This window comes from Protopterus annectens, chromosome 9.part0 (assembly GCF_019279795.1).
Source record: "Protopterus annectens isolate FY-2018-M chromosome 9.part0, PAN1.0, whole genome shotgun sequence".
Lineage (NCBI taxonomy): Eukaryota > Metazoa > Chordata > Ceratodontiformes > Protopteridae > Protopterus > Protopterus annectens.
The window spans coordinates 324842262-324860346 of NC_056743.1; the positions used below are offsets into that span (position 1 = coordinate 324842262).

At 42.8% G+C, this 18085-nt stretch overlaps 1 protein-coding gene across 1 annotated transcript in view; it reads left to right on the forward strand.

The window, feature by feature from the left end:
* Positions 1-18085, forward strand: part of ATP2A3 (ATPase sarcoplasmic/endoplasmic reticulum Ca2+ transporting 3) — a 1260930-nt gene that overhangs the window by 1081523 nt on the left and 161322 nt on the right. Inside the window, exon 16 of the mRNA XM_044082905.1 lies at positions 17735-17937. Coding sequence (XP_043938840.1) covers positions 17735-17937 — 203 coding nt within the window. The remainder of the gene's footprint in view (positions 1-17734; positions 17938-18085) is intronic.

Sequence of the window (18085 nt, forward strand, 5' to 3'; positions counted from 1 at the left end):
AGTCCCCTTCAGGAATGTTGATCCATTCTTCCAAGAGTCTCTCAGAATTGGACGTAGTCAGATTGGTGGACCAGCTTTTGGCAGCCAGGGGTCTCCCTGCGCCTTCACAAACCCCTCTATGCTGAGGTTTGGTGTCCAAGTACTCCATTTTTTATCCTCCTTTGACCTCTCTTCAAGGTTTGGAGCCCCAACTTATACGCTCGAACCAGCTACCTCGGTGCCAGTGGTGGACCTCACCTCAGTGCTGGAGTCGACACTGTGGTCTTCTGCTTCTTCAGATCCATTGCACACCTGGGATCATGGTTTGGCTGTCTGTTTCAAGATCCTTGGAATAGTTCCAATTGTTTCCATGGTGCCGTCTACAACTTTTGGAGCCATAGTAGTTTTGAGCCCTCTCTCTGCACCTGCTCTGCGTGGAGGCTCGTCGGAGTGGGGTGTGACCCTGGTTCCAAAGTTGCCTTTTTCGGTTGTGGGCTCGCATCCCTCTTCAGGTGTGCCTGCCTTCCAAATTATGGAGAGAGCTTTGGCCTCAGCAGGCTCCCAGCTGGCTCCATCCTTGTTGGAGTACCATATTTGTGTTTCCTATGGTTCGCAGCTGTCACAATCTTCTACGTCTGGACGGTGGGCACAGGTCCTGCAAGACACCCCGGTTCAAGGTCCTCCTCTTCAGAACCTCCCCCTGTGGAGCCACCCCATAAGAGCATGTGCAAGGGGGGGAAGCACCTAGATTCTCTTGAAGAATCAGTTACTGAAGACACATTACGATGAAGGGGAGGGTTCCCCATGGTCACCCCTAGTAGATGTCTCCTTTGGAGACCTCCTGGAAATACTAAAACAGAGAGGTGATTGGAACCTGTCAAACCCATCCTCTGAGGAATCTGTGTTCTTGCAAGCTTTTTGTGCCCACACATCTACTTCTTGGGTGACCCCACCTGCTGATGACCTAGTTAAGTTGATCATTCAGCGAGTATGGAAGGCTCCTGACTCCATAGAGCATATTCCCCGGAGACCAGATAACATTTTGTCAACCCCAGAAGATCAGCCCCATTGGTCAAAGGGTCTAGCAGTGGATGCCATGATGATGGCGGCAGCCACCAAAAAGGAACTCTCTGAGGAGAGTTCAACTGTCTATCCTCCTAAGAATGTGTGCCGGACAATGAACAGATTTGGGAAGTGGGTCTTTGCTTCAGCGACCTTCGCTATTTGGTCCTTGAACTTCTTGGCACTTTTTACTAGACTCCAAAGGGATCTGATAACTGAGCTTTCAGACACCCTTGCAGGAGCAGTGCCTGACAAGGTTCGGGATAAGGTTGCCTCTTAGCTTGCCACCCTGGAATCTGTCTCAAATTCTTCCATGTGGCTTATTGCTCATATAGCCGAAGGGACATCTAGAACAGCGGGTACAGGCATTGCTGTTAGACATCATGCCTGGATGTGCTTGAGTGATTTAGTGGAACTTTTTACGTTTTCCTTTATCAATGCTCTTGTTAATGGTACTTCATTGTTTGGCCCAAAAGTTAGAGACACACTAGTCAGGTGTGAAAAAAGATGGAAAAGCCCTTTCTGCTGTGGGTACTCGTTTTTCTGATCCACAATGACCTTATTCCAGGAAACAGGGAACTGGAAAAATATGGTTCAAGAAGACCCAAGGGCCATTTCAGAACACACGTGGTGAGTTTTCCCCAGGCCGTGTGGGATTCTTCTGGAAGATTCCCCCTGTGGCAGAGGGGGGGGGGGTCCGTGTAACCACAGCTCCAGAGATTCCTTTCCTGGACAACCCTATCAGCACTCTTGAACAGAAGCCCGATTGCTTACCTCTGAAGGACGTTGGGGGAAGATTTTCTCTGTACCATTCAGCCTGGCTTACAATAACTTTGGATAACTGAGTGCAGGAAATAATTACCAGAGGTTATCACATCCCCTTCAACCTTTTGCCAAAACTCCAAAAACGAGACCCTGATGTTCCACCCAGTCAGAGGGATCTAGCAGCAGTAAAGATTCAAAAGCTGCTTCAAAAAAAAAAGTCATCCAAGTAGTCCCACCAGACCAAATAGGATCTGGATTTTACTCAAGATTCTTTAGTGCCAAAAAAGACTGGACTGGAGACCAATCCTGGATCTTGGCCTACTGAACAAATTTGTGCAACAGGTACAATTCCTGATGGTCATAGTTCAGTCTATCCTTCTCTTTTTTGGAGGAAAATGATCGGATGTGCTCTGTAGATCTTCAGAATGCGTATTACCACATAAAAATGGTCAAGCGCTCCTGAAGATATCTCCACTTCTGGCTAAGAGCCAGTCATTACCAGTTCCAAGTGCTGCCCTTTGGTCTCACCACAGGCCCCAGGGTGTTCACCAAATGCATGGCAGTCATAGCAGCTCATTTGAGACTACAAGGATTCTGGGTGTTCCCATATCTAGATGTCTGGCTCCTCACCGCCCCCTCGAGGCATGTACTGCTTTACGCCATAGATTTCTTTCTTCATCTTGCCAAAACACTAGGCATTTCAGTCAACAAGGAAAAGTCACAAGTGACTACCACACAGGGTCTGGAGTTTATTGGAGCAAGATTAAATGCAGCCTCCTGTGTAGCCTCCCTCCTTTTCCACTGGCTGTTGAAGCTAAGATCGTAATCATTTCCCAAAACAAAGTTCCTGCTCATCTGGTACTACAAGTTCTGGGAACCATGGCAGCAATGATTCCCCCAGTGAGGTGTCGCATGAGACTGCTTCAGTGGATCTTGACATCACAGTGGTCGATTCTAATGCACCCCATGTCCCATCCAGTCTTGATAAATTGTTGCAAAAAGGATTTATCTTGTGGATGAAGCCAGAAGAGAATCTATGGGGTTGTACCTTTTCCCCCTCTCAGCCCAAGGCCATAGTGACCACGGACGCTTTCCAGATAGGATGGAGGGACAGTTTATGGGAAAGACTGTTCAAGGCATTTGGCCTCCATAAGAGGCCAATTTGCACACCAATGCTCTAGAATTGAGGGCAGTGTTTTTAGCATTGCAAGCATTCCAGTCTGTTCTTCTTTGAGGACAATTGCAATCCAGTTGGACAACATGTCCCTAGTTTGGTATATTAACAAACTGGGGGGAACCAGGTCCTACCCTCTGTTGGGAAGCCCTAAGAATTTGGCAATGGACTATCGCTTCCAACTGCTTTGTGATAGCAACATATATCCTGGGGAACTCCAATGTGATTGCGGACAAACTGAGCAGATGTATCTTCCTGCCTTATGAGTGGTCTCTGTCTCAATGTCGCGACGAAGATATTTCATCGATGGGGTCAGCCGTGCTGTGACCTGTTCACCTCTCCCATCAACCACAAATGCAGCAGCTACTTTGCCGTAATCCCCCCTTGTGGGGAGTCCCTGAGAGACCCACTTCTTGATTGGTCCCTGGCACTTTTGTATGCCTTTCCCCCCATTCCACTAATCCCACAGTTTCTGAGGAAAGTCCAACAGTTGAGAAGCAAAGTAATTGTCATTGCACCTTACTGGCCCCATCAAGTCTGGTTCACTTCCTTTGGCCTCACTTGGTTCACCGCCTGTGGATTCTGGACCCAGCTCCAGACCTACTGTGTCAACCTCAGCAAAAAAACAAAATCTTCGGTAAGCCACCACAGCAGCAAAAATTGTTAAAATGTTTTATTACCAAAGTAAAATAAAAAATGTTAAAAAAAAAAAAAGTGTCTAACTAGCAAAACATCTTTTTATATAAATATATGTCCCTAATGGGAATTTCTTTTGTACGAAAGCGTTGAATTTCTGAATGCCTCTTGATTACAGAGACAAGAGGCAGGCTTAGAAAATATACTACTAAGTGATTATGTCCTTTGATTGGGTTGGATAGAACTGCATTGTGATTCTGTTGGACTCCTGAAGAAGAAGTTTAATGCCAAATGATTGGCTATAGAATGTGGATTTTCAGGAAATGAAAAAATGATTGGAGATTCACTTTTTAAAAATATTTTAATGTTACAGTTCGAAATATATGATCTGAGGAAGGCTAAAAAGCTGAAAGCGCGTATCGAACTGGTTTATAAGTTTTTATTTTACTTTGGTAATAAAACGTTTTAACAGTTTTTGCTGCTGTGATGGTTTACCGAAGATTTTGTTTATTGCTGACCTCTCTCTTCATTCTGGACCTTTAGCAGTGTACAGGTGTATCTTTACATACTATCTCAACCTCAGGGCTTGGTGCATCCCAAGCTTGACAGCTTGATTTCTCCAATTCCTGTAATTGCCATTCAGAATAACTTGTCCTGTCCAGTACAAAAGATAATTCTGGCTTCCCATAGACCATCCACCAGGAAACTTTACCTAAGCAAATGGAAAAGATTTTCAGATTGGGCATGTACAAACTGCATAAACCCGTTCTCAGCATAATTTGATAAGGTCCTGGAATATTTAGCTACCTTATTTGAAATGGGAGCTTCTTTGTCAACATTTGAGGTTCATTTGGCTGCCATTTCAAATTTTCATAACTGTTTTGATGACCATTCCTTGATGTCCCATCGTTTTTGCAAAATTTTTCTTAAAGGCGCTCTGCATTTAAAACCCCCATTCAAAGACCCTGTAGCACCATGGGATTTGACCATAGTCTTACAATGTCTACTTCAACAGCCTTTTGAGCCAGCAGCTACTTGTGACCTCAAGTTTTTATCTTGGAAGACCTTCCTAGTAGTTATTACGTCTGCTAAAAAATTTCAGAGTTACAAGATTTGCGTGTGAATCATCCCTATATCATTTTTCGCAAAGAAAGAGCATCACTCATAAACAATCCCACCTTCCTTCCCAAAGTGGTATTACTCTAATATCGGCCAGTTCTTAGATTTGACCGTCTTCTTCCCAAATTTTGAAAACAAAGGAGAATACTGTTTACACTTGTTGGACATCCACAGACAGTTGCGTTTTTACTTGGACAGAACAAAATCTTCTAGAAAATCAGACCAACTATTTCTGTCTTTTTCTGGATCCAAATTGGGCAAACCCGTATCAAAGGTCACTTCGTCAAAATGGATTAGAGACTGCATTACCTTTCTATAAAATCAAAACAGACTCAAACTGCCAACTACAGTTAGAGCTCACTTTACAAGATCCGTTTCCACTTCAGCGGTCTTTCATTCCAGAGCTTCTATGGAAGGCGTATGTGCAGCTGCAACTTGGGTTACTCCACATACCTTTGTCACCCATTACAAATTAGACATGGTCTCCAGGGGAAGAGCATCCTTTGGCTCTGTAGTGCTCAAGAATATCCTTCCTTAGGGGCCGCCCAGGATCTAAAGTAGCTGGAGACTATGTCCCATCAGTCAAAAATGAATGAAGATTGACAACATCAGATAAAGAAGTAATGTTCTTAACGTAACGTTCCATCTGTGTTGTTGATCTTCATTCTTGACATCCTACCCCCTCCAAAAGACTCTTGGAGGTATGGACCTAGTCCTGGGATGTTACAGGGTTATACCTTACACAGGGCTTCTATATTTTCATAACTGTTATGCAAACTCTATCTGAGGTAATGGGAAGAAAGGCGTTGTGGGTAGAGCCTTAGCTCGGGAGTTTTTGGCTGGCTCGAGGTCGGAACAGATCCCTTCAGTCAAGAATGAATGAAAATCGACAACACAGATGGCACGTTATGGTAAGAGCATAACTTTTTATTTTTAGTGGTTGTCACTGAATGTTTCACTTCAGACAGTCTTTCTTTGCTGATGATTCTGTGAGGGAAATGATATCCATATAACTGTGTATGAGAAAATGTTTCAGTTTTCTGTCAAATGTTATAGCTGGGGCTTACAACTAGTAGTTTTGGGGGTTGTCATTAAAGTTTACCACAAAATTTGTCTCGTCATGGTGGTTCATGGAATCCCAAGCTTGTAAAAACACCATTTTCAATTAACAAATTTGTTCTGGGTCCCTGTGAGGATTCCCCTCCTAATTTGGCAATTTTGAGAGGGAAAAGTGCAAATTTCTCACGATATTTGTTGTTTTTAATTATTTCTAATGTTGTTTAACTTGGTAAAGTTGTAATCAAATTTCTAAGCAGTAAGACATTTTAACTTCATTCTATTTGTAATGTATTTATGTAATGTTTTAACAAATACTGTGTTGTAAATGTCTAATGTTGGAACAAAACACTGTGTTGTAAATGTGCTAATTTATATTTGTTGTGGAACTAAATGTCTAAATGTGTGCCTTAATGTCTAATTGTGGAGCTTTTCTCTCTGGGCCTCTACTGAAAATGAGTACCGCTGACACAGTTGGACTATCCTAGTTAAGAAATGCCAAATAATAAATATTAGGGGATGGGACTTTTGAGTTTGGTGTTTGTCACTAGGGAAATATACCTCAAAACGTAACTTGTCCATCATGAGGTAAGACTGACTCTTCCAAGTTGTTTTCTGCTTGTCAGACACCTCTTGTGGTTGGCAAATTGTCCTGGATCCCTTTCAGTATCCCCTTATTAAGCTTCTCTTTATATGGAAGAAAGTCTTTTCTTGCTTAATTGATTGCTATAGGCTTGGGTCACTGTGTTTTATGGTCGTTAATAAATGTTTTTACCGCTAAACTTAATTTTCTGTCAGGAGGTAAGATCAGCAGTGCTTTGCTGGAAATCTACGATTACTTTTTGTTCATATTTAAAGTCTGAATGCCTCAATTCCATTTATAAAGCCCAGCCAGTTTACTTTTAGTTTTTAGATGAAATTTTATTTTTTTGGGGAAGGGGGTTGATCCCCCCCCCTTCTCTCCAGAAAAAGAGCAGTCTGAAGGATGGTCGCTTGCCTAGGAAGAAGCTTCCCATAGCAGCTTAGTGAAGGAGCACTGCCTGGTCACATCCCAGATGCCAGCAAGAGTCTGTCCCCTACATAAACAGGGTAGCTAAACAGCCACAAAGGATCTGCCTTCTTCACAGTAGTTACTGGCTGCCTGAGGAGGACACCAGTGGGACTGAGAGAAATGAGCAGTCCACAGCAGAGTCATGCTTCACCAGCTGAGGCAAATGGAACCCAGAGTTAACATTGAAGCCTTCCAGATAACCCATCATCTTGCTACTCAGGGAGGGATCAACCACGTTGCCAGCACCTAGGTCCATATCCTAGCTGCAAAATGTGCCTGACGAGTAGATAGCAGAACTTTGAAGAGTTATCTCCTGACTGAAACGTTAATCTTTGAGGTAAAATGTTTGTGAGTCACCAGTCATACTAGTTCCAGCTCACAGCAACCAGTTTTAGAAAAGCAACACTTTATTCAACAAAAGTAACAATTTACAAGGAATCCTTTCAGGCAACCAGGGCTGTTTGCCAACCGCAAAACAAGTCTGACAAGAGTACAGAACAGTTGTTTTTCTTGCATGGTTAATCTTTGAATGTCTTATTTGCCCTCAGCATTTTATCTTGTCGGTCAGCCATTAACCCGAAGAAAGTCACAAAAAGGGCCCTAGACTCACATATGGCTCTTTCTGTTTTTTTTTTTGTTTTTTTTTTCAGCCAGTATGAGAAAAAATAATTGCTGACCTCCCTTATTTCGAGACTAAAGCATTCTTGAATCCCTTAGTGTTTTCTGGGTATCAGAGAAGTAAAAAATTTTTCTGTGCTTAATGATATGGCTGGTGTTCTTTGTAGAACAGTTGCCATGGGGTCAGTGATAACTGTTTCCTGGCTACATTGTCAGTTTTTACCAGACTGTCAAAGCTGAAATTCTGAATGATTCTCTGGATCGAGGCAATTAGTCCTTTGTCTGCTGAACTCCTTGAAATAAGTGATGAAAGGGTAAAGTTATTTCAGGAAGTTATCCTCCTTTTCAGCCATACATGCATAATGTGTCTGCAAGTCAAGAATCAGAATAAGCATTTCAACAAAGCAAGTACAGTTTCAAAATACAGTGGCTGGGAGTTTCAGTTAGAAAGAAAGGTCCTCCCAAGAGCTGTTTTTTATTTATTTATTTTTTTTGGAAAAACGGACTGGACTTGTTTGCCCCCTCAGCTTTGATATATACCCCTTTTCCACCCTCTCATTACTATAAGATATCCAAAAGTCTAGGCCTTATCTTTCCTGTATGACACCAGTTGTCTTCAGTCGCTTGGAGACTGAGAACCTTCCTGATGTTCGTGTTACACTGCTGCAGTCATTACACTTGGGTTATCCTGCCGTCAGGCAGTCCCGCAGTCTGCCAGAGTTCCAAAGTCTTGGTCCGGCGTCAGTTGCTGTCGCTTCTTCCCTGACGTCAGTGCGCCAGGGGTATTTAAGATGCATCCGATGCCATTTTCTTCAGTCTTTCTTGCCGCGCAGTGCCCGAAGCAGAAGCAGTTCGCAAGTGCCGGTCGGCCGACTCTTGAGATTTTCGAAGTCTAACTTCAGATCCGAAGTCTTCAATAAACCTAAGTACCCCATTGGGGAAACTTTTATCTTGCCTCAGACCGATGTCAGAAAAAGTTAATAATTGTATTTCTTGTGGGATGCAAATACCTCATAAGGACTTCCACTCTTACTGTATTCCATGCCTAGGCCCTGATCACGATGTCACTAGTTGTCGGTTTTGTGCTAGATTTAACAAACGCACTATAAAAAGACGTTTTGATTTTGCTTTGCACTACTTCAGCCGAAGGTTCACTTATACTATGCCGTCGGATCAACCGACGACCGCAATTCCGAAAAAAATGCAAAGACAAGGATAAAGACAGGCATCTGAGGTCCAAAACCGACAAAGAAATCTCTTCTAGGCCAGTCGCCGGTTCTCAGTGAGGTGCTTTCGCAGCCCCTGACAACTGCTACCTCAGAGCCACAGGCCGCCTCCGACTTCCACATGGAGACAACTAGGCCTCTGAAAACTCAAGGTATTGGGCCTACGGAAACTAATCCCTCAGATGGGTCTGGAGCCGCTGAGCAGGCATCGGCTTCTGAGGGTGTTTTCAGACCTTCACAACTTACCATTAAAGCAACAGCCAAGACAAAAGTACAATTAAAGACAAAGAAGCAAGTACAGCATTCTCCTGGACAGTCCTCCATGCCTAAGAAACAGATGCTTAAAATGGCCGAAGACCTCATTACTCTAATCAGGGGTTCCCATCCCCCTCCTGAGAAAAGGGGTTCCCATCCCCTTCCTGAGAAAAGGCCTAGGCAGGATACAGACTATGATTCCTCTGATCAGGTTTCCATTTCCTCTGATTCCTCATACTCTCTACCCCCCTATGAGGACTCTGATGCTGACGAATCTATCCCTTCAGCCTCTCTTCCGGAGGATTATTCTTTTGGGGAAACCTTACATACCATGAGGGAGCATGTCCATTGGGAAAGTCAGGATTATTCAGAATCCAAGAAAAGGCTCAGGGATTTCCTTTTATTGCCTCAGCACAGACCCCTGGCTATTCGCCTGTGCTAGATATTGTGGATGATGTGTTCTCTGAATCCAGCTCATCTCCTGATTCTTTGCCACCTGCACCAGCCAAGCCAGATAGGTATTATAGAGTTTCTGACTCTCACAAGTTTCTTTATAAAAACCCTTCTGCTGATCCAGAAACTATTTCCCAGGGTCCAAAGGGGATTAAGGCTTCCCTTGCAAAAAATCCACTACCCTCTGACAGAGATTCCAGATCTTTGGATACATGGGGGAAGAACGTTTACACTTCTGCAACTTTAGCAGTAAGGGCTTTAAATTGCCAGTTTTACATGCTTAAGTACCAACAATATTTAATGGCTCAGTTAAAACAGAAAATGTTTGCAAGCTCAGAAGCTCCTGACTATAAAGAAATGCAGGATTTATTGCGTGGAGTTGAACAGGTGGGGAAACATACTCTGCAATGTGGTTTTGATTCTTTAGAGGCCTCTTGAAGAGCCGCAGTTACAGGTTCTGTGATTCAAAGACATGCCTGGTTAAAAGAACAGAGTTTACCTGATCATGTTAAGGCAAAATTATTGGATGCTCCTTTACAGCATGATACCTTGCTTGGTGTTAAGGCAATAGAGGTGTTAAAGAAAATGGAGGATAAGGCTAAATCTATGCAAACAGTCAAGGATTTCTTACAGGTTCAGCCACCTCGATTTAGCAGAAATTGGCCAACAAAGAATTGGTCCTTTCCAGTGTCAGACAGGCCACAGAGAGGCAGATACAGACACCCAGGAGGCAGATCTCAACCCCAAGGCTCTAACAGACAATGACAGTGGGGCACCTCAACCCCAAAAGGAGGTGAGGACAAGTCTCAACTTTACAGGAAACAGTCCCAATGACTTCCTCCTTCGTATGCCAAGCACTTCCCTTTTGGCAGCCCCCTTGGGGGGAAAACTAGCACTTTTTTTTCAAAACTGGCAAACAATCACCCAAGACAAATGGGTTCTGAATATTGTGTCTCAAGGTTACAAGTTCCAATTTCATACTTTACCAAGGCTAAAAGACCTGCCACAGAATCAATGGGCAGAGGCACAAAAACAAATTACAGCCCTCATGGACATGAGAGCCATTCAAAAAGTACCACAACAGGAACAAGGACAAGGATTTTACTCAAGACTCTTCCTGGTCCCCAGAAAGGACAAAGCCTGGAGGCCCATACTAGACCTTTCAATTCTAAATACTTGCCTGGATATTCCGAAATTCAAAATGTTGACATTACAGCAGCTTCTACCCATGCTGGGCAAGAAGGCTTGGCTTGTTACTCTGGACCTCAAAGAGGCATACCTGCATGTCCCTATCAGACAAAGTTGCAGAAGATACCTCAGATTCAAAGCTGGTACAATACACTACCAATTCTCTGCACTGCCCTTTGGCTTATCTACTGCGCCCAGAGTCTTTACAAAGTGCCTGGCACCAGTAATTGCATTTTGCAGACAAAAAGGAATTCAAATATATCCATAACTGGACGACTGCCTCATTCAAGCAGAGACAAAGGACATTCTTCTACAGCATCTGGCATTGTAAAAAGGTTGCTAATTTCTCTAGGGTACACAGTAAACGAAAAGAAGTCAAAACTATTGCCCTCACAACAGATTATATTCCTGGGTGCCAGCTTACATACAATGGCCCAGTTGGCTTGTCTCATGCCAGGCAAACAAATTCAGTTAACTCAATATTTTCAATTACTGGCAAAAAAGTCCCATCTCCCTGCAAGAAAAATTCTGCAGGCCTTGGGATTCATGGCATTCTGCATACTACTAATACCATATGCCAGACAGTATATGAGGAAGTTACAATGGTACCTAAAAAGTGTTTGGACTCAACACTCTCACAGTTTAGAAGCAGTAATACCAATGATTCCCTGCCTACAACAGGAGTTTCAATGGTGGGCACAGGCATGTCACCTAAACAAGGGTCAGCCATTTACCCTACCCCACAGCCAGGCAGACTCTTAACAACAGATGCTTCGGATTACACCTGGGGAGCACACATGGCAGGAAAATGCATTCAGGGCAAGTAGACCACAGACCAGATGCATCTTCACATCAATCAGAAAGAGATGTTGGCTGTTCAAAATGCCCTAACAGCTTTCAAGGACCTTCTGCATCCAGGACAATTATTATTAAAGACAGACAACACCACAGTAATGTGGTGCATAAACAAGCAAGGGGGCACTCTTTCTTATCCCCTATGCAGGCAAGCCATGACCTTGTGTAACACAGCTCTAACGTATCAAGTTCATCTGCAAGTACAATTCCTGCCAGGAAAGAAAAATACTCTGGCAGACTATCTAAGCAGAAATATCATGGACCCTCACGGATGGAAATTGAATACACAAATCTTCAGCATGGTAACGCAAAAATGGGGATGCCCAGACATAGATCTTTTTGCCTCCCCACTGTATGGCCAACTACAAAAATTCTGCACAAGGACTTATCACACACAAGCATGGAAAGTGGATTCTCTCTCATTCAGCTGGAAAAGCCTAAAATTATGCCTTCCCACCACTGCCTCTCCTTTCAAAAGTACTCCTAAAAGCCAGACAAGAAAAACCACAGATGATCCTGATTGCTCCAGACTTGGCCATGCCAGCACTGGTGCCCAATCTTAAAGAACTCCGCTCAAGCCCCACCATGGATTTTGCCTCAAATTCCACACCTTCTGACTCAACAAAACAATCAGATCCTGCACGGTCAGCTCAAAACCCTAAACATGGCAGATTCATTAGTCAAACAGGCAACGCCTCTCTCTACAGCTGTTATGGATGTAATTTTGGAGGCCAGGAGGCCTAGCACCAGGAAAGTTTACTCAGAAAAATGAAAGCGATTCTGCACCTAGAACCAGGCTCAAAGCCTTGACCCTCTTGTCCCAAGCATTCCTCAGATTTTACAATACTTAACTGAGATGCTGGACATAGGCCTGTCCTTCTCATCAATTAAGATCCATGCCTCTGCCATTTCAGCACATTACAACACGGGTCCTCCTTTATTCTCTCATCCCTTGCTAAAGCAGTACCTCAGAGAGGCTAAAAACATAAGACCGCCCCGGAGAGCACCAACACCAACTTGGGACGTCAATTTCGTTTTGGAAAAACTGACCCTGCCACCTTTTGAGCCAGCCAATACAGCCGATCAAAAATTTTTGTCATGGAAAACAGCTCTGCTAGTGGCAGTAACTTCAGCACGAAGAGTCTGAGAGCTACAGGCATTAATGGCAGTGGAACCATTTATAATTTCCCATCAGGACAGGGTTTCTTTAAGGACAAACCCTACCTTTATGCCAAAGGTGGTATCTAGTGTGGCTCTTAACCAAAACATCCATTTGCCAACTTTTTATACAAACCCCCAGAATAAAGGGGAGAAACTTCTGCACTCTTTGGGCATACACAGGCAGCTACACTTCTACTTGGACAAAACAAAAGCTTTCAGGAAAACTGAGCAACTGTTTGTAGCATATGCTGCAGGATCACAGGGCAAGGCTATCTCAAAGCAGACTATATCTAAATGGATAGGACAGTGTATTTGTTACTACTACACACAGCATGGAAAATCAGTCCCTAATAACATTAGGCCACATTCCACCAGGGCAACAGCCACTTCAACAGCCTTCCTCAGAGGAGTACCTACCAAGGAAATTTTGGAGGCTTCAACTTGAGTTCAGTGCACACCTTTACCAAGCATTACCACTTGCCTCTTTACTCTAAATCCTGAGCAGGATTTGCCACTGCAGTTCTGCAGGGGCTAATAGCCAATCCTAACGCTTTATAGACCAGCTACCCAACCTTAGCTTTGGGATTCTATCCAAGTGTAATGACTGCAGCACTTTAACACGATGAACATAGTACAGTTTTGTACCTACCATAAATGTAGATGTTCGAGTGTTCACACTGCTGCAGTCCAGGTTACCCTCCCTCCATCCCCTCTGAACTAGCTGGACTTATCTATGTCTTTCTATCCTATACAACCTTTGTGGTGTATTTGCTTGTATCTGAAGGTATTGTTTTTATTTTATGTGTGTATTTTTTAGTAGCAATATGTATCCCCTACCTACTTGGGGGCACCTGACATCTGGGGCAAGAAAAACTGAAGAAAATGGCGTTGGATGCATCTTATATACCCCTGGGGCACTGACATCAGGGAAGAAGCGACAGCAACCGACGCCGGACCAAGACTTTGGAACTCTGGCCGACTGCGGGACTGCCTGACGGCAGGATAACCCAAGTGTAATGACTGCAGCAGTGTGAACACTCGAACATGTACATTTATGGTAGGTACAAAACTGTACTTTTCCCTTTATCCTATATCAAATGCTTATGAAAGGGTTATAGAAGCTGCCGCCCAGAAGAAAGGATTTTATTCAAGAATATTTTTGGTGCCAAAGAAAGAAGGAATTATGGACATCTGTCAGATTTTTCTTTTCCCTTTCTTAAAAATTCAAACACATTTCTGCATTTCTGTATTTAGTTCACATTTTTCAGTGTCTGCATTGCCCCTTGAATTGTCAACATTTCCAGCAGGATTTATAAATGCCTGGTACCTGTAGTAGCCATTCTGCATTGCAGGGCATTCACATTTTTTTCGATACTCAAAGGACTGCCTTAATTTTGCAGAATCTTTTCATAAGTTAAGAATATTGTAGGACACATACTGCATACATTTCTCATTATGGCTTTCCTTCCACAGCACATAGTAGAATGATACAAGGAGCTGTTGCAGAGATGTACTGACCAATACTCTAGCTTCTGTCATGGATTTTTCACAGTTCCAGTTTTCATGGCCTCTGCTTTCTCATGATTCTTGTGGCCAGGCTTCAGAAAGGGAAAATTCAGTTGTTCATCAAATCACTTTAGATCCATTATTATACCTTACTTTGGGATGTCTGTCCTGTGGAGTGAAATTCCAGGACCTGTGAAACAAATAAAACAAATTTAAGTGATATAAATACTTTATTAAAAAAGGCTCTAATACATGCTTTCAAGCCTCTTAATCATCACTGGACTCAAGGCCCTCTGCTGGTAATCACAGACTGTACTACATGGATGTGGTATATTAACAAATTGGGAGTAACCAAGTCTTACCCCATTTGCAGAATAGCTATAGTAGCCCACGATCTAAGTCTCAGCACAGTATGTTCCTTCTGGCTACCTACATTCACTCAGTGCATAGACCAGAACAGACCCTCACAAGTGGAAATGTACATGGGGGTTCTTCCAAGTATTTTTCCATCTGAGGTGAGCTCAAGTAGATCTGTTTGTCCCCCAGCCACAAGAGTAAAAAAGTATTCTGCTGCAGGACTGCTTCTGTACAGGCTTTGAATGATGAATCTGTTTTTCCACCCTTTCCCTTTTGGAAATGAGCAACAGCAGTTCTCCCTTTTGAAATTAGCCAGGGGCAATTACCACAAGTTTTCGTGCAGAATAAATATACTTTGCACAGACAAGGATTGTTTGATACACCCCAACCTTCTTCAAGTGATTGCCTTGATGGTAGAATTGTAATACCTTTTAGGCACATTTTTTTCTGATGTGCTGCAGGTATTAAAGCTGGCAAAGAAACCTGCCACTAGAAAATCCTATATGGGCACATGAAAAAGATTTTCTCGCTAGTGACAAACAAAGAGCCAGGACCTCTCTGAGGCTCAAACTCCTTTGGTTCTGCAGTATTTGTGAGTTATCCTGTGGCCTTTCTCACTGCTTTGACAAGATTCATGTCAAGGCCACCTTACTTGTCTGTCTGTGGACCCCCCCATGTCTCAACTGAAATGGGTTTTGAAAGGGATTTTGCATGTCTAGCCACCTGTAAAGGTAATTGGATAGTTTTCTGGATCTTAATTTTGTACTGGGGAAATCTTGCATAGTTTGTTTTTGAACCAGCTCATGAGGACATTCTTTCCATGGAAGATGGTGTTATTTGCTTTGACTTCTGCAAGAAAAGTATCTTGGGTTACAGACTCTTATGGTGAGTCACCCCCATCACCTTTTTCACAAAGATGAGGTATTTTTGAAAATTCTTCCTTTAGGCCCAAGGCTTTTCAGATGTGGCATTGAGCCACAAAATTAATCTGTTTTCTTTCCTGAACCACAGAGTAAAGGTGAAAATAATTTTACACACACTGGATATCCTCAGACAACTCCAGATAGTAAAATGTCAAGAACGTCATTATTCAGGGTTGCTTAGCTGTTAAAACCATCCAAAGGTAAATTTAAGAGACTGTTCTTGTTAGGGAATTCTAAATGGCTGTTCATTTTATTGCTTTTTTAAATTTTCACTTTAACAAGACCGCTCAAGCAAAATCATGGTGCACTGTAATAGGGCAGTGGCTACTTCTGTGGCTCTTTCTAAAGGGGTGGACTCTAGGAATAGGCATCTACTTGTGTATTTGTGCATACCTTTACAAAGCACTGCAAATCAGTTCCTTTTTCTAGATCATGGCAGGCTTTGCTAAGACTGTTCTTTAGGAGCTGCTGGGACCCTACCTTCTTCTTCGCTCTGGTATTTGTCCTATGTAGTTTAGGCTACTGCAACAATATTACAGCTGTATAAGTAACCCTAATATAACAGTAGATGTACTCTCCCTCCACCCCTGTTTTCTTTCTTACTTGTTGCCAGTGTGTGGCTTCCCTTTCTTCCTAGAACATATCTGTCAGGGCTATAGCTTCCTTGTTCTGTAGCAAGAAAGTTCTGAAACTTTGGTTCTCTAGCCACAAATTTGTCTTCCTCTCCTTGAGTGTTGCAGTGATTAGTGTACATGGAAAGTACCCTAAAGCTATGGATGCTAGCCAGCTGATCTGGTCCATGGCAGGACGTGTCATGTAAGCTTTTGCAGCTGCAGCAGTGCTCTTTTCGAATATCTGCTGTTAAGTTTCCTTATGCAACTGTATTGTCTCTTGTATCTACTTCAGTCATGCTGTGTTCAGATTATAGCATCAGTAATAAGCTAGTGTGAAAACATAGTCGCAATTTGTAAGGAGTACAAATGAGATGGTGAATACTTAGGTGACATCGTTATCAAGAACCTGTTACTTAACACATTGCAGATTCATGCATTTGGCACACACAAGCTGATACCATAGTTATGTCAGACTGTCTAAAGGTAGCAAAGCAGTCAAGGCACTGCGAGAATTTGTTGGGCATAACATGGTGAGTCTTGCATGGGTATTTGTGAAACTGACTGATAAAAGGAGATGCTGTCCCACTATAAAACGTAAGATGCAGAGGACATGTTTAGAGAGCTGCAGACCTCATTTCCATGAAGACAGACTTAAAATTGTAGTTAAAAAGGTGTGTTAGCAAAGGGTGCAGAGGTTACACTGGAAACTCTATAAAATATGGTGAATGTTTTAAATTATTATTTGTAGCCGTCATTGAGTTTGGGGGGGTAACGCAGCTGGCTATATGAGAGAGAGAGCTAATGCTAAATTCCCAGATAACTCTGGTACAGTTGATCTGGTAGCCAGAAGTGGGCAAGTAGATGTGGGAGTGAGGCATCAGTACTGAGTTGCCAATCCAGCAGTTTTAGATGGCACATATCTCACTGTACTAGACACATGTCAGAATATAGATTATGCTTCTTGCAAGAATGTGATGAATGTTGCTAGAAACCTGTGAAGGAGAGTAGCACTATCTGGTTCTAAGTAGTGTGTGTGTGTAGGTGTGTACATGCAGTCACCTACATGTGGCAGGCATTGCAGTATTCCTTCCAGCCTATACTCTGAGGGTTTAGCAGTGTAAGAAACAATGACCTGACTCGCGTACAGGATAACCTACCCTGTTTGGTATTCTCAGATGACAGTAAGCAGGGAATGATAGGTCATTGGAGTTGAGATTTGATATTTGGGGACAACGTCAGGACCAAAAGAGCACTGAAAATACATTTTTATACATTTTAAATCTTTACTCCTTACTAGAGAGATTAGACAGAGTTAAGATCTTCTTGGCTGTTGTAGGAGTAAATTAAAACACAGTGATGTTTCACAGGGTGAAAAGGCTCATTATCAGAGATCCCTGTACAGCATTATTTGGACACGATTAAAGTATTTTATCTAGAAAGTGATTGCAGACTCTTGATTCCACCTCCCCGTCTAACTGATGAAGTAGGAGCATTTGCTGGAAATAAAAATGTAAGCCTTTGCTATATATTTATCATACAGATTGATGTAGAAGCCAAGAGTTTAGACATGGTATAATCGCAATGGTGTAGATGTGTTAATGACACAAGTTAAGGATTATTGTACATTGTGATGCAAGTAGGGGCATATTCTGATAGTACTTTATAAATGGAGAAATATTTGTACTTTTGACCTGATCATTGTTTTAATCCTCATCTTTTCTCAATTGATGTTACAGTATCTTCATGACTGCAATATTGGGATTACCTGAAGCTCTCATTCCTGTTCAGCTGCTGTGGGTGAACTTGGTAACAGATGGTTTGCCAGCCACTGCCCTAGGATTCAACCCTCCTGATCTTGACATAATGGATAAACCACCCCGGAATCCCAAGGAGCCCTTGATCAGTGGCTGGCTGTTCTTCCGTTACATTGCCATTGGAGGTAAGTATCAGTGCTCTGTAGTTGTAGTAGTGCTTCCTAATATGGAAAAGAGAAAGGGAATATCTAGGAAATTGTCTCAAGACTGATAGTAGAATGAACATACACACACAAGTTGCCCACAGTGAGATAAAGACCCCAACCTAGCTAT